Source organism: Chaetodon auriga, chromosome 6 (assembly GCF_051107435.1).
Source record: "Chaetodon auriga isolate fChaAug3 chromosome 6, fChaAug3.hap1, whole genome shotgun sequence".
NCBI lineage: Eukaryota > Metazoa > Chordata > Actinopteri > Chaetodontiformes > Chaetodontidae > Chaetodon > Chaetodon auriga.
The window spans coordinates 22,720,596-22,740,519 of NC_135079.1; the positions used below are offsets into that span (position 1 = coordinate 22,720,596).

Below are 19,924 nucleotides of genomic sequence, written 5' to 3' on the forward strand. Positions count from 1 at the left end.
TTGTTATAGCCCTCACTAAACTTTGTTTTTGAATTCTGTTGGATGATTATCTTTTCTTGTTTGCATACCATTTGACTCCACAGTCAACAGTTAGTACATGTTTCAGAATGTATCATTTACCACCTCATCAATCTGCAAGCTTCATTTAGTTGATGAGGGTAACTCTGAGAATCAGCAGAAGCACAAATTGTGAATTGCTTAGTGAATCTCTTTTAGGTACAGGATCACACCTGCATGTGACATCAACTTTGGTCCACTGGTCTACGGCTGCAAGAAAAGCCAAAGCTTCGTTATTGAGAACAATGGAGTCTTTGAGACCCGTTTCACCATCTGCCGCATGATCACGGACCCTGCTCCACCAGGGAGGCCAGGGTAGGAGAACAGAACACACACACACACAAATGTGGACACAGAAACACAAAAGTAGTAGCTCAGCGCAGGTATTCTTTGCTTGTTGATGAACCATGTCTGTTGACGTATGTGATAATAAGCAGAATTGTGCTGCCAATCCTTGCAAACTGTTGTTGCCTTGTCAGGAAGGACCATGCAGCTTTTATGATGAAGTCCTTTGATGTGAGAGTGAAACAAATTAGAAACAAAAGCAATGATGTGACAAAACAATAACACAGCAGGAAGTTAGTGAAGAACCTAAGAAGAGTTGCCACAATTGCAATAAATCCAGACGTTCATCTGTCCAGCACTGATATTGGCTTTAAGAAATGGACAGACATGGGGCTCATGTATATTGGCCAGTTATTCGATAGACAATTATTGAAACTGTTCCAACAACTCATTTAAGTTCTTGACCTGCCCGAGATCATTGTGCAGTTCAGACAGACATTATGTTCAGAAAGATGAGGAATGAGAAAGGGAACCCTCTAATATCTAGGGGCCTTTTATAAGATGTGAAGAAAAAAAAATGGTGGGAACTGGGATGGAACGTGGTGAAGTCTGAAAAAGCTTGTCTGTTCATAAAGCAACAAATAGGCCAATATGGAGGGAGTTTGACTGGAAGGTCAAAAGCAGCTATTTCAGAGCTGCAGCCATAATGGCTCGATATGGAAGATCTTCAGGATTATGTTGGACGGGTTGTGACTACCAAGGAGACTTCTAACATATATTACTGGCTAGTCTAAATCTACAGGGGTGCTAAGAGGATCTTAAAAAGTAAATAGAACTAATCTTGGATACAAAATGAAACTTAAACTATTTATGAAGGACCTTACTTTTAATAGCAAAAACTAACAAGTACTAAAAACTAATGTGGCCTGAAAATAAGACATAATATCTCTCTGGGACTCCTTTAAATTGCTCATTAAGTGCAGTATTATTGTGTAACAACATAACATATTGTGCATGGATTACAATTAAGCTTGAAAAAGATATTCAATTTAGCTTGTAGCCATTATGTTTCAAGTTGAGGTTGTAGTGCTAGGAATAATTTAACGAGCTCTGAAAAATTGCAAATGTAATAACAAGCATTGTTAAAACAAAAAAATTGATCCCAAGTTCCCAACATGTATTAATCTGATGAGTTATGACTCCCAGAATGTACATACTTTTGTTTGCATGCATTCAATACCAGAGAACGCAATTTATTGTCCACCTCCACCACTAACACTGTCAACTGTCAGAGGTCTCAGCTGCTGCCTGACATGATGAGAATCCGTCACAGCATCAGTTTGCTTAAAGATGTTTTAAGTTGTGCTTTGTGTCCCTGTGTGCTGGTCTTAGGGGTCCATGTAAGAAGGCTTCTCAAGACAGCCATTCAGGGAGGGCCACTGATGATAGCAAAGTGAGACGTGAGTCTCTCCAGAAAGACACAAAAATTACACAGGTGAGAGACTGCTAGTGGAGATGACAACAATAATTTGATGACGTTTTTGATTTGTTTGGGCAGTCCTCTCCATATTTGTCTTTCTAATAGTGGATGAGAGCCCACAGGAAAGTGTTAAACATTTTCTCACACTGAAAAAGCATGATATACTTGTTAAATCCCACCATGTGTTCTTTTGTATTTTGGGGATTTTTGTCATTGTGGAAAATTCATGCATATTTGAATCAAGTTGAAGGTGGCTCCTGACTGGATTCCCCAGTATTCTCATCTATACCTCTCTGATCCTTCCTGTGTCTGTCCAGATTCGCCTCACCATGGGGGTGTTCTCAGTGTCTCCCTGCATAGGGAGTCTGCAGCCAGGATCTCAGCAGGTGGTGACGGTGAATTGTGCAGCTGAACAGCTGGGCAACTGGAAACAGGGTCTGCTCATCAACATCATTGACCGTGACCCCTCAGACCAGCCTGATGGCATACCATACAGTCTGCTGGCTGAAGTCTGCAAGCCAGGTGAGAACTGCATGATCTAAATCTGTCTTATCTGATGGATAAACCTGACCAAAGCTGTGGTTCAGTTCCCTACATGTCATATGTATGGATTCTCCGGAGACCACTAAGATGGGCACAACGTGTTGGGATTCAGGAAAAACAGGGATTGTGGTTTCTGTTTCTGTGCCATGTAAGAATATGGGTTTGAAACTCACATTATCATGGTCATTTTCATCAGTAAGATATTTTTCATCCTAATGATCACAAAAGCATAGATTGTGTAAACATTTAGAGCGTCTGCCGACAAAAAGGGTTGTGGTTCATCAAGTACTTTTCCTCTGAATAATACTGAAACTGATGGTGTTTTTTTCGATGTGGGTTCCCAGGCATTGCGTTAGATATGACCTCCATCTTCGAAGAACACCATCTGTGCCAGAACAGCAGTCAGCTCCTCTCTGAGCAGTTTTGCAATGCTGAAGGCATTTACGTCCGTGAAGAGAACAAGTTTATTTTCAACAAAGTCCTGGTCGGGCAAACTGCTCAGGCCCGCTTCAAACTCACCAACAACAGCAAAGTGCCCTGTGTGCTCAACCTGGCCATCAAATATGTTGGCACTAAGGTAAGACATGTCAAAACATGGATAAATGCTTACAGCAGTCTCACTGATTCTGGTACATGGTAGTTAGCAGTAGTTAGTTAACATATCCTGTACTTCTTTGCAGACGTCCCGTAACGTGGACGTTTTTGACTTGTCTGCCACAACACTGAGCATTCCCAGCCAGTCACACTCATTCGCTGTGGTCACCTTCACACCCCTGACGATGCAGCTCTATAGTGCTGTGTTTGAGGCCACAATAGAGGGGACTAACAGGTATATGAGTGCATGATTGTGTGTGCATCTTTAGTGTTCTCTTACTGCTTGTGTGTCCATTTATTTCTACTACTGCTACTGTGAGTATAATAGTAGCATACTGTAGTATCATCCCTTCCTTTGCCTTGCTGACCGATGCCCACAACTCTTTTGTTTGGCTGATCCAGAATGACACCCACACTTAAGAGCAAGGAGCTGGAGTTTAACCTAATGGGAGAGGGCAATCTGCCCAGTGTGTGTGTGGTGCGTCCAGCTCTGAGGAACAGTGGAGGAAGTCCAGTGCTGCACTTCAGACGGGTATTAGTAGGGCGCAGACATACCCTGCCCCTAGTGCTGCTAAATGATGGAAATGTGCCAGCTCAGGTCAGAGGGGACATATTCCTTTGTCTTTTATTGAAATTATTATTAAATTATTTTAAGCAATACTACATACTACATACATACATACATACATATATATATATATATTTGTGTGTGTGTGTGTGTGTGTGTGTGTGTATGTATATATATAATTACAAGAGAACCCAAGTCACCTGTATTTACAATGGTCACCTGAACATAATACACTAGATAAGGTTGGTTCTCGTCAATAAAGGTGCTTTGTGGCTCTCTGTGTTGTGTAGGTCCAGATTGACATCCTAGATAAACATGGTGTGTTCACCCTCAAAGCTGCTCCTGGCAACACTTGCAGCTCCATCCACTCCACTCGTCTTGAGGGCACCACTGATTCAGGTACAATTATCACTTGTTAAACTGTCTACAGTAGAATGCATCTCCTCTTCACTTAAATTAGTAGTAGTAGTAGTAATTTGCACAAAGGAATTAAGATACACACACACAAATCCAAAGGTGCTTTTACAAAAGATGTCAGTGTACTGTTTATTTTGGTGTGCCTATGCTCTTGTTCCCTAACAGTACTCCTGTCATTAATGCTGCTGCGCAGTATTTTAAAATTTCATCAGTACGTGTGCTACCTCAGCATCCACTCGTAGACTCTGGCCCAGTCGCATTGTTCACACTAATTTCTAGGTTTACTGAACCCTAGCAGACTTCAACAGACTGATGGCAACTGTGATTGCATCCCAGATTAAATTTTCATCTTTCTCTAATAGTAGTGCAGTTGTATCATTATATTTAGAGCTATTCTTTCTTAGTAATAGTACTGAACACATGAATGCTAATGCCTATTTAGCATTGCACTCCTATAACATTGTCAGTGTTACTGTTGTTTTGCTCTCAAAGTGAATAATTCTATAAGCTCACCAACAGCTCTCTATATCTCTTGTTGATGATACTTCTCCTTCCTCCACAGAGCAAGAGTTGGTGCACAGAGCCACCCTGAGCGTGAGTGTTAACACACAGGTGGAATTTGAGGTGAGCTTCTGCTCTGACAAGCCCCTGAGTGTCAAGGCTAAGATGTCACTGCAGGTGGAGGACAACCAGTACAGCAGTACCATAATTAGAGTGACTGGAGAGGCTTACCAGGACATCGTCTCTCTTGACAACATCAGCAGGTCATTGCAGGAAATAGACCAGGAAGATGATGAGGAAGGTAAGAGAAGAGAGGAAGACAGGAAACTCCTCCTGTGATGGGACGAAAGGAAGAGGTGTAAAGCAGGCATATTAATCAGCCAGTATCAGTCACTCCCTGATGTGCACTGAAAAAGGCTGTAAGTGTTGTGATTTAGTAACATGGGAGCTTGTTTCGTATCCTGGATTGTTCTAGAAGTTCTGTTTCTTTCTCATAGGCAATTATGAAGTGCTGAATTTTGGTGACTGCCATGTAGATCGTCCCTATCAAGAGAGTTTCACCATGACCAACCGCAGCAGCAGCCAGGTGGTGAGGTTTGAGTGGCCTCCTGCCGGACCCCATGTCTGCTTTTCACCACAGGTAAAGCATTGAAGGAAAGAATGCGGGTGTCTGAAACTATGATGACTTTTGCTTAAGATGATACGTGGTTGTATGTGATCAAAATGAATCTGATTTCTTCTTACAGGTGGGACACCTTCATGCTGGTTGCTCTAAGGAAGTGACTGTCACTTTTTGCTCCAACCAGCCAGTGACTCTGGCCAGCCAGCCAATGACATGCAAGCTTTGTGAGGTGGAGTTTCAGCAGCCACTAGAGCAGGTGGCTGACTGGGACGACCAACAGAGGATGGTGCAGCGGCTGAGTTCATTCAGTCAGGCTTCACCACAGCAGCATGGGAAGAATAAGGTAAGCATGTTGACTGTGATGTGACAGAGATGTTTGCAAGAGAATTACCAGTTTACAATTATAGTTGAGCAAACATGTACATGTTTGCATGCAGGTGATAAAGACAGATCCTGAGCCTTGCTGCTCTGTGGTAGAGGGCTCCCACTGGGAGTTGGAATTGCGTGTCAGCACAGTTTGTGACTATGTGAAGTTCAGCTGCAACACCAACACCATCCACTTCAAAGATACCATGCTTTATCAAACCAGTCACCACCAGTAAGTTTTTGTACAATATTCTGTTTCATTAAATCAAAACTAACTCTGCAGCCAGTAATACTCCAAAAAGATTTTTCATTTTCAGCTTCCTGCCATCACAATACACATCTTTCTGACCCTCCATCACAGTGGTCACAATAGTGTTCAGTAAAGCACTAATAACATTAAAAACATGTTTACATGTTATAAGATATTGTTTATATTATTTGAGTGTGTGCATGTGTGTGTGTCTCTGTGTATGCAGATGGCAGATTGTGAATCAGGGCAGTGTCAAACTGCAATTCTCCTTACAAGTCCTCATGGATCCAGGCAACAACAGTGTCAATCAGGACCAAAGAGGTATATATCGTATATGCTGTGTATATGTGCATATGATATTACTTTAATATTACTGTATGTAATGAGGTAAACCTGACCCTAAATATCAGCATCAGCTGTTCTTGCTGTGCCATTATGTTCCAAGTCTGAATTTGGTAAACCGATTTGCCTTTGAGCTCGTTTTGAAATCGTGTGTTAATGTGAATATGTGTTGTCTGTAACAGATGAGACCTTTGCCTCTCAGCAAGGCAGCAGGTCAGCAGGAGTATTAACTGAAGCCCGTCCTGCTAGCTCTCTGGCCAGCATGATGTCTCTTCTGATGAAGAGTCCTGAACTTCCTCCTATCAACATTGAGCCCAACATAGGGGCTATAGAGCCTGGTGAAATGCAGAATTTTAGCATTCGATTTTCACCTCTGGAGGTGGGCCAGTTTCAGGGCAGGCTGTTCTGCAGGTACAGTAAAATGTTAAGAACAAAGAGTTAGCTGAGTTATATTACAGTGAACAAGTGAATGGTCTGTGATCGGAGCTCTTCAACTTCAGCCATACTGAAAATTGTTACAGTTGAAAGGGGGAATGAAATTGTAGCTCTCTTTACCTCTTTGATACACCCCTGGAAATATGGCAAAGGACAGGTTGACTGTAAGGAAGTGAATGGCTGTCTTCACAAGAATAATGACAAAGACTTATCTTATTTTTTCTCTTTGTATGTGTCTACTTATCTTTCAGCATTCCCAACTTGCAGGATGGGGATCAGGCTCCCTGTATCTCAGTGTGTGGCCGCAGCCTGTTGCCACACTGTCACTTTGACTTGGAGGACTCAGACTATATCAGTGGGATCCGCCGCAACCCTCAATTCAGAGGCCCTGTGGACCCTAACACCAGGGTCATAGAGTTCAACGCTGTTGGCTTGTCTGTGCCATCAACAAGGTAGCAGACAGAGAGAGAGAGAGGAGAGAGCTTTTAATCTCTATCAGTTTAACTCTTTGAATATGCTTGTGTGTTCTTGGTTTACTCCACAGGTGTTTTAGTGTGATGAACCCAACCAGTAAACCCTACTCATTCAAGTGGAGGTGTGAAGATGCAGGTGGCAGCCCATTCAGCTGCCTCACCCCATGTGGTACCATCCTGCCTGGGAAGAAAGTAGAAGTAAGGATGGAACATTTGTTTTCTAGTTTTCTTCAGCTACAGTTATGCTGGGATCAGACTGCATGATTTTTTTGTCTTTGATGATGGTCACCGTGTCAGATCTAACGATCACAGTACTAGAAAGTCTTGCCGTGTGTTGGTCGGGTGACTGCAAAGACTACATGTATGACCCTGACTAAACACAGCACGTCTTATTTCACAATCACGCACAGGTTCAGATGTCATCTGGGAGGCAGGTGAAGCACTGTCAATTATGGCGACAGAAGCCTGGTGTGTGATGCAGCCTTGTGTAGTCTGATCCTGGCCTTAGTCAACTGATTCATTTTGTCCCATCCTTCTTCATTTCATTGCACATCATTTAATCTCAATCTCTTTCCTCAGTCTCACTTCTGGTCTTCCATTTCATTACTGTTTCAGTTTCCCCATGCCCTACTTTATCACAACAAATCTAATATCACTCCTCCCATTTAATCTAATACCATTTTAATCTTGTTCTATCACAGTCTTATTAATTTCTAGCTCAACTCATCTGGTCTAATGTGTTTTAATTTGTTCATCACTTTAACTTTCCCCTTTTATTTTTTCTTTTCAGATATTTGCATAAGCTCTGTTTTTCATGGAAAATGATGTGCCGTTTGTAATCCCGTGGTCTTCTTTGTGTGTCGGTGTGTGTATGTTTGTGTGTGCAGGTGTGTTTTGAATATGTAGCTGAGCAGCTGGAAGTGGTGGAGTCATTCTGGAGCTTTGTGATTGAGACTCTGTCACTGTCTGTCCCCTTCCTGTGTGTGGGCACCAGTAGAGAACCACTTGTCTATCTCGACAGACCTCACCTTGACTTTAGAGAACTGCTTGTCGGTAAGAAATGATTGTGGTCACATAAACAATGACATAAAAATATGGACAATAAGACTGTGTTTTGCAATATAAGACCTGACTCCTTCCTACCTGTGCAAATTTGGCCCTCCAACAAAAAGCCCTCTGATGAAAGCTAAACCTTTCCCTTTTATAAATAACACCAAAACTTTCACATTACAAATCTATTGTAGATAACAAATTAAACACAAGCCTCCTATAACAGAGATTCATATCCTGTATGTCTGTGCATGTGTGTGTGTGTGTGTGTGTGTGTGTGTGTGTGTGTGTGCGTGCGTGTGTGTGCGTGCGTGTGTGTACCTGCACAGGTCGCAAAGTGGAACAGATAGTGGATCTGGTGAATGGAGAGGAGGAGTCCTTCCACTTCTCTGTCATGAAGTCATCTCTTCTCTCTAATGACCAGCAGTCCAGCCTCATTGTGCAGCCCATGAGCGGCACAGTGGCACCCAAAGACAGGTTAGTGACACTATAATATAACATACAGGTTAAAAAACGTGTCAGTGTCCATTTTTTTATAAAACACAATCACTCACATGATGTATTATACATCTGGCATGAGGTAATTAAAATGGCTAACATAGCTTTGTGAGGAAGTTGTATGTTGCTTGCTGATAATTAACTTTGGTACAACTCAATCATAACATCCTTGTAGACAGTCATGGAGAGTGATGCATCTGTAATTATTGTGAACTCTCTGGTGCAGGTTGCCATTATCAGTGTCCTTCACACCGTGCTGTGAGGGCGATGTGAGCTTCAGATTGATTCTGAGGGTGAAGAGGAAGTCAGAGTCACTTGCACTCACAGTTAAGGCCGATTGTTTCACCATGAACACTACTGTTCAAATTGAGGAGACAGGTGGAGGCCTCAGAGAGATCAGCCCGAATCACCAACACACTCTGGACTTTGGAAAGGTGAGCACACAGGCACTAATGCTCACACGCATGATTGCAGTCCTTTACATGTGATGTTCAAACATGACATCACCTTCCTGCATGTGTCTCTATATAAACTATTTGTAGGTGGAGATTTCAGAGCAATCCATCTTTAATTTCCTGGTGTCCAATCTGGCAAGAGTCAGCCTGGAAGTGAACTTTGACCTAACAGGATCCAGCGAGCTGCTGCAACACTTGGAAGCAGAACCACAAAATGCTACGATTGAGGTTGGGAGGAAGCTGCAGTCATCACTCTTCTTTTGTCCCCAGAGCCCCTGTAACCTTCAGGACATCAGACTGAGTATCAAGGTGAGATGCTGATCTGTCCTCAAGTTTTCTGAGGGTTTTTACAGGAGTAACAGTGCTTCAAAGGATCAACAAGCTCATTTGGCCTTGGAATGACAAGAAAAAAACATTTTTCCTTAATCTATGCTATTCTTTGTAAGTTGATGTGGAAGTAATGTTGTAAAAATAATTGTCTACTCAAATTTACTTAACTAAATCTGCTTTTCATCATCATTCTTATATACAAATACAAAGATTGCAAGCCGGTTTGTTCGAGATCTTTACTGTACTGTTCATAAACCTTAAAAGCAACTACATCATTTAATATAAAAAAGACATAAAAGAGAGACACATGAAATGTTGAACTGAAGTTCGAGGAAGGGGAGCAGGGCAGACGAGATGCCGGGGCAGCAGACAGAGACCAGAGCAGAGCAGACAGAACTGCAGGGAGATGAGAAATAGGGTTAGTTGCAGGTAACAGGCAACAAGCAAACGTAAACTAGAAAGAGGGGCTGGAAATGCAGACTAAGTGAGCAGGCGCTACTATCTGGCAGGGTGGATGTTGCAGAGTTGAGTCAGTGTAAGAGTCTTGATTACAGGGTGGGATACAGCTGGAGAGGCTCTCCTTAGACTCTGGCAAACCTGTCTCCACTGAGGCAACCACACACCACAGGGAGAGGGAAAGAGAGAGGCTCAGAGGGAGACAGGAGGTGGCACAGATCAAATTATGTTCTGATGTAACATCCTCTCTCTCCTGTATTTCTCCCTTTTGTTGCCTCTTGTCAGGTAAAACACGGGCCAACATTTACCTTTCCCATTCAAGGCAGGGCTGTAGCACCAAGCCTTGAATTTTCCTTCACCAAGTTCAATTTTGGCAAGCGCTTCCTGTACCATCCTGGCATGGTGCCGGCCTCCCAGACTCTAGTGATCAGCAACAAAGGCGAAAGGGACATCAGGTACTTTGGTGTGGCTGTTTTTCTCCATGTCAGTTAACTCTCCATGAATTAAAGGTGTTCACTGCAAAAAGAAATGTTTTTATTCCCCTCAGACTGAACTCTGATTTGAAAATCTTCTGCAATCTACTTCCCCCTCCCCAGTGTCCAGTGCCAGTTCATGAACAGCCCTTACTTAGAGATAGACTTCCAACCAGATATCTTGTCCCCCGGTACTGTGATGGAGGTACCAGTCAACTTCTATCCTCGTGAGGCATGTCGTTACCATGAAAAACTCTCCTTCATCTTAAACAGCTGTATCAGGAAACATGTGGACATACTGGGGCAAGGCATTGAGATGAAGGTGAGGTTACATTGTTAAAGCTTCTGAGGGTTATACCTTAGGATTGTATCATACACTGATGTATTTATTCTAAATTTCCCGTGTATGTATCGTTCTGCTCTAGCTGGAGGTGGAGGATCCCAGGCAGAGGAAAGTGAAACTGGGATCTCTGATGTTGGGTCAGAAGGTGAAGAAGCAAGTGGTTCTGGTCAACCGCAGCCCTTTGGATCTTTCCTTTTCCCTGCAGCTCAACACAACCACAGTAATGGACCCAAGGGTAGAGAGGACAACACACACGCATGCACATAGCTGTGTTTCCATGAGTTGCCTAACCCTAATCTTAACCTAAGCATTAGCTTCTCCTGACTGATCCTAACCCAAGTCTTCACCCTAAAATTTAATGATTTATGTTATGGGGACTTGTGTTTTGTCCCAAGAAGGAAGGCGAGTCCCCACAATGTGACTGTGGAAACAGATTTATGTCCCCACAACATGAGTAATACACTTCCACTGACAAACAAGCAACATTTAATATCATCCTCTCTTCTCCACCCCCACCTCCACCTCCAGGATCTGTCATTCAGTCCAGCAGGTGAACTGAGCCTGAAAGCCAGTGGTGGTTCATGTAACGTTGACATCCAGTTCTCACCTTGTCAGCACATTCCTCCCTTCAGTGCTGAGCTGCAGGCGGAGTTTGCAGGCCTGTTACACCCCCTGCTGTCCATCCAAGGCTGCTGCCAGGTAGGCTGTGAAGTAAATTTCATTTTCCAAAGCTGATATAATGCTTGATGTATTTGCTTGACAAGCATGAAATGTTGTTCTGGCGGCAGTTTGCTGCTGTACTCGTAACTATTTTCAGAATTGGCTTCATGTACAAATCTGCTAGATGTTCATAAAAAAACAGGTGCTCACTGTATTTGTTTATGGTACAGTCAGATGAATGATGCAAAGTTTATCTGAATTATATGTTGGATCAAGTCATGTTAACCACTAGCTCTGATTGAAGCTTCTGATTTGAACTGTCAGGGTGTGGAGGTCCAGCTTGACCAGGACCACCTTTCCTTTGGAGCTGTTGTCCAGCGCTGCCAGGCCAGGAAGAGGATTGTCCTGATGAACACTGGAGACATTGGTGCCAGGTGATTCAATAGTACTGGTAGCAGTTATCTGAGATAAAACCCTCACACAAACATATCACAGCAGAGGCTCAGAAACATAAGTGTCCATTCGTGCAGATGCACCAATCAAGCTAGACTTTATAGAGTCACCCCTTTTTTATAGAGTCTATGACACCAAAGACTCAGCAGACTGACTTTATCAGCGTTCTTTAGCTCTGGTGCCATGATAACATAAATATTTTGCTGCACTCATGTTTGTTTTTCTTTTGGGATTCGCAGCTCATTGTGGTAGAATTTACATCTTGTTGTTGTTGTTTTTTTATTTATCTGTCTACCCAGATTCCAGTGGAAAACAAAGAATTTTCCTCCAGAGTTGTCCATCAGACCAGCTAAAGGTTATGTCTGTCCAGGCATGGAGGTTCCTTTTGAAGTGACTTTTGCTCCTGTGGAACTGAGCAATGACACAAGATATGAGAACCTGTCTTGCTGTGTGGAGGGCTCCTCCTCACCTGTTACCCTCACTGTGACAGGCTCCTGCATCATAGCCTCCACGAGCTCAGAGGTTTGACTGATGATGCACTTCTAAACACAGTGTTGTGTAGTGAAGGAACAAAATCTACAGTACACATTGGAACAATTGCTCATTTTGGGTTTTGTATCTGATGAACAAGAAGGGAAATAATGCACTTTGGACAAACTTTCAGTCAGTTTCATTTAGCAGATTATTCACTAATGGCTTTAGCCATAAAAGGATTTAGAAAGTGTGTCACATTCTACTGTATTAAGAATAAGTGGAAGCTGATTAATACTGCACTTTTTCTTTTGCTTAATAATTCTTCCTCTGATCTCGTGTCTGCAGGTGGTGAATTTTGTTTGCCCAGTACGCGGCTCCCACATCCAGACTCTGCCCGTGTTCAATCCCACAAACCAGCACTGCAGCATCAGACCTGTCATAGAGGGCGAGCAGTGGAGCGCTGCACCCTCTGTGATCCTTGAACCCCACCAAAACAAGCTGTATGAGATCACCTACCAGCCTCTGACCATGACTGCTGATGGAAAGAAACACCTGGTAGAGGAGCCCCAACATTTGCACACAATCAGTTATTTATACATCTGTAGCCTTCATTGTGCATATTCAGTGCAGCGCAGTGCATTCTAGATAACAAAACAAACAGCTGTGATATTAACTCAATCTCAGACATTAACTTGTTATATCTCTTCTTATTTCCTCAGGGATCAGTCTTTTTCTCCTTCCCTGATGGGACAGGTATGCTGTACTCCCTGCAGGGAACTGCTGAGCCTCCCAAGGCAGAGGACACCATTGTGCACGAACTGCCTGCCAAGACTCACCACACACAGTTACTCCCTGTGCACAACTGGCTCTCCAAGCAACAACGGTGAAACATGCACACACAAAGACACACACACACACACACACACACACAAACACACACACACACACACACACACACATATACACCTTAAATTCATCAGTATCTTAAATCATGATCCCAGTATAATTATCAAACCTGCAATAACTGACTGGACACAAGTTGTGAACACAACATTGTCATGTCATCACTGTTTAAGTTGATATGGTGAACTTCAATTCGTTCATTTTGAGTTATGTTGCTAGCCCCATGTCTCCTTTTAGCTGTATTTTTGGTCTCTGCCAAAGGGAAATATTTGGCTCTTTTGCTGCTAAGCGCTCCACTGTGTTTACCAGCTGGTTTGGTGCTGGGTAGCTAGTGTACACTGAGCTTTTTTGGTGAGCACCGCTGCCTGCTGCAGCCTGAAATGGCACAATTGGAGCAGCGAGAGTGAACAAAAACAGTACTGTTGATGGAACATTGAACTGAAACTCAATATAAAGCTCAGTAAAGCAGAGAGGAGCTGCAGACTCATAATTCTCTGTAGTTTCATCACTACAAGAGACCCCATTCACATTGTGATATTGTTTCCACATTGTCATTTCAGACATTATCATAGAGATACCGAGGAAGCAGCTTTAATTCCCAGGTTTAAACCATTAATGTTTTTTTAATGGTACAATACAGTGACCGGACAGTTGTGAATGAATTAAATGAATTTACATGAATTAAAGCCCTGTGTTCACCGTGTGAAACTTCACTTGCCACTCACAGCATTTTGCAGTACTTCCTGTGTATGCCCAATGCTCCTTCAGAATAAGTTTGTTTTAAAATTTTTCATCACCCATGTGAAGAGTGGAGAAAATTTTGATCTTTGATCTTTAATTTAGTAAAATCTCTTGCAGTTTAAAAACATCACCTGTATACTGAATATGAATGACTGGTGAAATGTAATGAGGAGAAATGCACAAACCCCGTCAGGACGGTTGCACAGTGGAGTCATGAGTGTTTCTTTGTGTTTAGGTTCCGTGTGCTCATAGAGATGCTGAAACCTGACAAGCCGGATGCTGCAGTGTCACTCAAGGGTTTAGAATATATCGATGTCCCTGCTTTGGCAAAGAGAGACTACAAGATGTCTTTCTTCACATACAGAGAGGGGCATTACAACACCAAGGTTTGATCACACACACATTTCTGTGACCACATCTGGATTTAATGTGGGGCTTTGTTGTCATATCACCCTTGAACTCTTCTCCTCAGGTGACGTTTCGTAATGTGGTGTCTGGTGAGTACTTGTTCTACCTCGTTACCTTCGAGGCTACATCTCCAGGCGTCCTGTCCACCATAAAACTGGTGACCGCTGTTCGTCAGACGGCCTCGGCCACCGTACAGGTGGAGAACCCCCTGACCACAGCTACCTGCCTCAACACTGAGTGTAAATGCCCTGACATCAGTGCCCCACCTCAGCACACTGTGCCAGGACAGTCCAAGGTAGACACTGAATACACCCTCTAAATATTAGAACAAATTCTCTTAGATAGGCTTCAAGAATACATAATAACCCCTGACAGTCAGTTAATCAGTTAAAATATACAAGGCACAGATTGTAAATATAGAAGACATAACACTGCAATATTTATGTGTTATAGAAACTCATTCTAAAGTAACGAAAACACAACATTTCTTATTTTCAGGTGATTATACACTATTCAATTCAATTCAATTCAATTTTATTTGTATAGTGCCAAATCACAATGGAAGTTGTCTCAGGACACTTTCCATATAGAGCTGGTACAGGCCGAGCTCTTTATCTACAGAGACCCAACAATTCCCTCACGAGTAAGAACTTGGCGACAGTGGCGAGGAAAAACCTTCTTTTAACAGGCAGAAACCTCAGGCTGAACCAGGCTCTGGGTGGGCGGCCATCTGCCTCGACTGGTTGGGTGAGAGAGGGAGAGCAAGAGAGAGAGAGAGTGAGAGACAGACAGAAATGCAATCATAGTTACAGTGACAGTGGATGTAATAATAGTAGTAGCACTACTGAAAACATACTTCTGAACATTATATTCAATTTCTGCCATATTCTGCTAACAGATCTCCCTAAATCTGACACACTGGTCCGTATAAATTTAAGTCTAAAAAAGAAGTGCTGTCATAATTGCCAAAACCAGCAAGGATCAGAAGCAACATTTTCCTTCTTTTTGTATGGCAGACCAAGCACTAAATGTGGTGAGCAAAGTAAGATATTTGGGTCACATCATCAGGAATGATCGCTATGATGATGATGATGTGCAGCGCCCTCTAGTGGTGCAGTTATACTAAAAATGAAAAGAAGTAAAAATAGTGAAGTATCGTAAAAATGAAAAAGCTTCAGGGGGTGTTTACCTAAGTCAGAATCTGCTCAAGCACACTTCATGCTGTGTTGAGGAGTTTTGTATATAAAGTAATGTGTTGACTAACTGATTCATAATGACCGTGTGTGTGTGTGTGTGTGTGTGTGTGTGTGTGTGTGTGTGTGTGTGTGTCCGTCCGTGTGTGTCCGTGTGTGTCCGTGTGTCCTGTCTTTAGGGTACTCTGACCTTTGAGTACCTGCCCCTGCGTGCAGGCGAGTCTACGGCCCGGCTGACTCTGTGTAGTCCTGATCTGGGCTACTTCCACTATGATCTGCTTCTCAGAGCTCTGCCCCCACCACCAGAGAAAACCGTCCACTTCAACACTTCTCTGGGCAGCAGCCACTCTGTTCTTGTTCAGTTCATCAACTACTCCCGCATCAAAACTGAGTACTCATGTAAGGTAAGAAAACATGAGGCATGTCCCAGTGACTCAGGAATTTAAGTAGTTTGATTTAAGGTTCTACGGGAGCCACAAACCACCAGGAAAGAAGAGTTGCAATCCATTGTGCAGCTGATTTATCCAGAATGTTGATCGCCATGATGACTGCCATGGTTCTAAACAAAGAAAGAAAGAAGTTACAATATTTTGGCAAAAAAAAAGCAAATTGTTTTTCAAAATGACAAAAATACCAGGTGATAGTAATCGCAGTGATTCATTTCCTGTCATTTGATCCCTTTCTTGTCATCTCTTTCTTGCAGACTGATTGCCCAGACTTCACTGTCGACAAGAGTGTTGTTGCTTCTCCTGGTTTCCAGGCAGGATCAGAGGCCAGCGTGGAGGTTTGTTTTGAACCTCATCGGCTGGGGGAAGTTAGAGGTCAGCTCAGCCTGTCCTCAGGAATTGGTGGCGAATACATCGTTCCCCTACAGGGGATCTGCCTCCCTCCCAAAGCCCAGGGCCCGTTTAGCATCAAGGCAGGTCGCAACGTCATTATCCCCTTCAAGAATGTATTCCTGCAGACCACCACTTTCTCTTTTCAGGTAAAGAACTGAAGACCTGAGGGCCAGTAAAATAACTTAATTGAAAAGTGCAACAAAAATTCAAAATGTGATGCTTTTGGAGGAACATTAGTGTCACTGAGAATGAACGTGATGAGGAACACTCTAATACAGCCACTGTGCAAGAAGCCAGTACATTTCTTTAAGTTCAAGGAAATCATTTTGTTTCAAACATTTTGACTCTTGTCAGCTCCAGATCTGAATGATTTGCTTCACTTTATATGATATCTGTGATTAATTTACCCTAAGCCTTATTTACCCTGCTTCTAGGTGGACAAACCCTGTTTTACTGTCAAAGGGGTCGATTCCATCCTCTCCAAAAAGACCCAAAACATCCTGATATCCTTCGAGGTCCCTCCAGGAGGCTCTCAGGGGCCATGGTTTGGCAAGCTGACCATCTCCAGCCAGCACTCTGAGGGCCACAGCAAACCTTGTTTTTGGGTGTATTACCTGAAGGGATACCGGCCTGAGTCCCCTTAGAGAGAGCTCTGTGGACACACTGAACACCTTCCACTAAATGCCAAAGTAAAGGTGCATAGACAACCAGCTGGACTCCAGTCTTCACTGTGGAACTTGTTTTTATGACACTTGTGATGGCAAATTATTTCTAACTCAAGTGTTGCTGCCAAAAAATACAAGCCAGAATTTGTCCTGTGTGTATTTATGTCATTTAAATTATTATTTGTCCCAAATGCATTATAAAAATGTTTGAATAACGTGAATCAATCCTGCAGAGAAAAGCTGCTCAGGCCTGTCATTGCACACTTATCTCCACATGGGGGCAGTCATGTCCACTGAGAGTGTATTCAGTCCAAGTACACAATACATTATACCCCATAGGAATACAGAATAACCATAGTGTGGTGATGTAGTTGAGATACAGTAAATGCCAAGAGCAACACCTCCCGCTGGGCAGTCTCAGATCTTTGTGCAAGATTCCCTGTTCGGTGTCGCATAATATTGAACAGTAGTCTTTTAAGCTTGTCTTCATTTGTGTACTTCCTTATTATATCAATCCAGAAATCATCACTTACTTTTGATGGTTGTTTTACTGTCAGTCCAAAAACAGTCCAACGAGCATCAGCGCGCTTCGCTGCTCAGCAGCTACAGCTGTAGTAAAAGCAGCATCAGTAAGTCAGACTGTTTGGAAGCTTGAGAGAGTTTTATCCCAACACTTTAATAATGAATGAAATGTCTTACTACCATATTCTGGAGGATCAACCTGCACAAAGATGCTGCTGGTTTGGAAGTGGCAATTATGCAGCGCCATGTTGATTGAGGTCAGCTCATCAATACTGTTGGCTTATTTTTCATCAACGCCCCACTAAATCTTTCCCCTGGAGATCAGCTGGTACTGCTTTAACGCTTTAACGGGGTATAAAACAAAAGAGGAAAGTAGTTCAGTTTCTGCACACATTGACATAGACTGACAGCCTGATAAGGAAGGGGTCCACGGAAAACTAATTACGATCAAGACCAGAGGGTCCAGATATCCTAGTACCCTAGTAAACTTTGAGCTGTTTCTGATGTGTGACACAGGACCAGCTTGGTCTGAGATCCATCCTGCATTTTTTTTTTTTTTTTTTAATTCTTCATGGAAATGACTGTTTTATGAAGGGTGGCTCGTCTGACTGTGAGGCCCTACAGCAACTTGAAGGAGGAGGGGGAGATGGAGGAAGAAGGTGTGCACCAGGTGCTAATAGAGGACAACTCAGCACTAGCAGGACTGAAGAGAAGGTGGCAGAATGCACCGCAACTACTCTGGACAGAAGAGCATCCTGAACAGACTGGTGGAGCTCACTGCAGAAGTGCGCAAGATAACAAGAAGAGTTTGTTTTATACATCTCTCATAATACATCTTCAATAACTGTTTTTCCTGATGACAGATATCTAATCTTCAACACTCTTAATCTGCATTCCATGTTTTCACTGTAGTGCTCATAGAGGAGGTGCTGCCCTTGTTTTGGAAGTGAGCAGCTGTCTGTGTGCCGACATACATATTGTTTCATCTGTCTGTGTTCTTGGTATAAATGTAACGATGCTCCTTTAAATAGTTTGCATTATTATGCTGGTGGTTTTTCAAAGCTGTAATCAATGATTTAGTGAGGTACTACTGTATTTTAAGGTTAAAGTTGGGCTCGTCCGGGATTTGAACCCGGGACCTCTCGCACCCTAAGCGAGAATCATACCCCTAGACCAACGAGCCGACATATACAGCTGTTGACAGCTGTCGCTGGATGGTCTAAGGACCTGTGGTTGAACTTCTAACTGGTGATGTGGCAACTTGACAATCCACATCTTATCCTGTCCAACAGCGCCCCCTGGTCGTCATAATTATATCTTCAGCTGACTGTTAAAGACATGCAACACTGAACCCTAGAAGCACTCATACTGATAGCTGGTGGCACACAGAAGATTGATGAAAATGGAAAAGACTGATGTCTGCAGAGAGTTCAGCTACTGAGCTTTCTGTCCACAGCTGTAGTTTGATCTTTATGTGCACATTGAGATTGACCAATTGTCTATTTGCACATATACACCAGCTTTTCTGTCTCAAGGTATGACAAATAGTTCTTACCACAGTTATCATATATGCTGGAGCTGCCTGTATGCATCACTGGACACTGATTCACTTGGAACCCTGTGGTTTGACAAAGGGCTCGTCCAGGATTTGAATCTGGGACCTCTCGCACCCAATGCGAGAATCATACCCCTAGTCCAACTAGCCTATCTACGCATGCTGTGACAAACCAGATGACACAGCACCTCTGGTGGTCCCAGTTATGTGTTCATTTCACTGTTCATGACATGGAATACTGGAACCTAAAAGCACTGATTCTGTTAACTGTTTGTAAACAGTAGATCGATGAAAACAATGTCAGTGTTGACCAGATTTTGAAGTGAAGAAATTAATAATGAAGCCATAATTTCATGAGATCACGATCCTGGCCATCTGTCGTCCCATCATCCCAAAGTTTGATTGGCTCTGTGCCCATTGAGAGGCAGGACCTTAGTTCAAACCAAATCTTTGACAAGTTTTTCTGAATGTGCATTGTTTTCTTTGGTATGTTGTAGAATAACTCCTCAGGTTTTTGTGACCCCCCCATTGTTAAAGGTGGGCTCGTCCGGGATTTGAACCCGGGACCTCTCGCACCCTAAGCGAGAATCATACCCCTAGACCAACGAGCCAACATACACAGCTGTTGACAGCTGTAGTTGTAAGGTCTGAGGACCTGTGGTTGAATTCCTAACTGGTGATGTGGCAACTTGACAATCCACATCTTATCCTGTCCAACAGCGCCCTCTGGTGGTCGTAATTATATGTTCCTCTAACTGTTAATGACATGCAACACTGAACCAAACTGATAGCTGTTGGCACACAGAAGATTGATGAAAATTGAGAAATTGATGTCTTCTTTTTGATGTCATCTGTTTTCTCTAAATATGTTTAATTCTGTTTGTGGGGATAGGTTTCATTGTAGTTTTGACATGTTCCAAAAATGAAGTTTAATAACAAGACATGCCTCAAACACACCCTAATTCTGCACAAA

General features: G+C 42.9%; 1 protein-coding gene and 2 non-coding genes across 3 annotated transcripts in view; 1 reads left to right on the plus strand and 2 right to left on the minus strand.

Annotated features, from left to right (window-relative positions):
- hydin (HYDIN axonemal central pair apparatus protein) overlaps positions 1 to 17,681 on the plus strand; it is an 82,098-nt gene extending 64,417 nt beyond the window's left edge. The window contains exons 63-94 of the mRNA XM_076732516.1: positions 217 to 372; positions 1,735 to 1,837; positions 2,140 to 2,344; positions 2,710 to 2,942; positions 3,046 to 3,193; positions 3,355 to 3,557; positions 3,818 to 3,926; positions 4,507 to 4,746; positions 4,943 to 5,085; positions 5,192 to 5,410; positions 5,505 to 5,665; positions 5,910 to 6,004; positions 6,208 to 6,436; positions 6,712 to 6,912; positions 7,005 to 7,131; positions 7,821 to 7,986; positions 8,313 to 8,460; positions 8,708 to 8,915; positions 9,024 to 9,245; positions 10,008 to 10,177; positions 10,319 to 10,517; positions 10,621 to 10,773; positions 11,067 to 11,237; positions 11,523 to 11,632; positions 11,951 to 12,173; positions 12,471 to 12,680; positions 12,845 to 13,008; positions 14,005 to 14,155; positions 14,242 to 14,472; positions 15,550 to 15,774; positions 16,074 to 16,355; positions 16,644 to 17,681. Coding sequence (XP_076588631.1) covers positions 217 to 372; positions 1,735 to 1,837; positions 2,140 to 2,344; positions 2,710 to 2,942; positions 3,046 to 3,193; positions 3,355 to 3,557; positions 3,818 to 3,926; positions 4,507 to 4,746; positions 4,943 to 5,085; positions 5,192 to 5,410; positions 5,505 to 5,665; positions 5,910 to 6,004; positions 6,208 to 6,436; positions 6,712 to 6,912; positions 7,005 to 7,131; positions 7,821 to 7,986; positions 8,313 to 8,460; positions 8,708 to 8,915; positions 9,024 to 9,245; positions 10,008 to 10,177; positions 10,319 to 10,517; positions 10,621 to 10,773; positions 11,067 to 11,237; positions 11,523 to 11,632; positions 11,951 to 12,173; positions 12,471 to 12,680; positions 12,845 to 13,008; positions 14,005 to 14,155; positions 14,242 to 14,472; positions 15,550 to 15,774; positions 16,074 to 16,355; positions 16,644 to 16,853 — 5,815 coding nt within the window. The 3' untranslated portion in view covers positions 16,854 to 17,681. The remainder of the gene's footprint in view (positions 1 to 216; positions 373 to 1,734; positions 1,838 to 2,139; positions 2,345 to 2,709; positions 2,943 to 3,045; positions 3,194 to 3,354; positions 3,558 to 3,817; positions 3,927 to 4,506; positions 4,747 to 4,942; positions 5,086 to 5,191; positions 5,411 to 5,504; positions 5,666 to 5,909; positions 6,005 to 6,207; positions 6,437 to 6,711; positions 6,913 to 7,004; positions 7,132 to 7,820; positions 7,987 to 8,312; positions 8,461 to 8,707; positions 8,916 to 9,023; positions 9,246 to 10,007; positions 10,178 to 10,318; positions 10,518 to 10,620; positions 10,774 to 11,066; positions 11,238 to 11,522; positions 11,633 to 11,950; positions 12,174 to 12,470; positions 12,681 to 12,844; positions 13,009 to 14,004; positions 14,156 to 14,241; positions 14,473 to 15,549; positions 15,775 to 16,073; positions 16,356 to 16,643) is intronic.
- An 826-nt stretch (positions 17,682 to 18,507) lies between these two features.
- On the minus strand, positions 18,508 to 18,579 carry trnap-agg (transfer RNA proline (anticodon AGG)). The gene has a single exon. It is a non-coding gene; the product is annotated as a tRNA-Pro (tRNA).
- A 911-nt stretch (positions 18,580 to 19,490) lies between these two features.
- Positions 19,491 to 19,562, minus strand: trnap-agg (transfer RNA proline (anticodon AGG)). The gene has a single exon. It is a non-coding gene; the product is annotated as a tRNA-Pro (tRNA).
- Between the last annotated feature and the right edge of the window lie 362 nt (positions 19,563 to 19,924).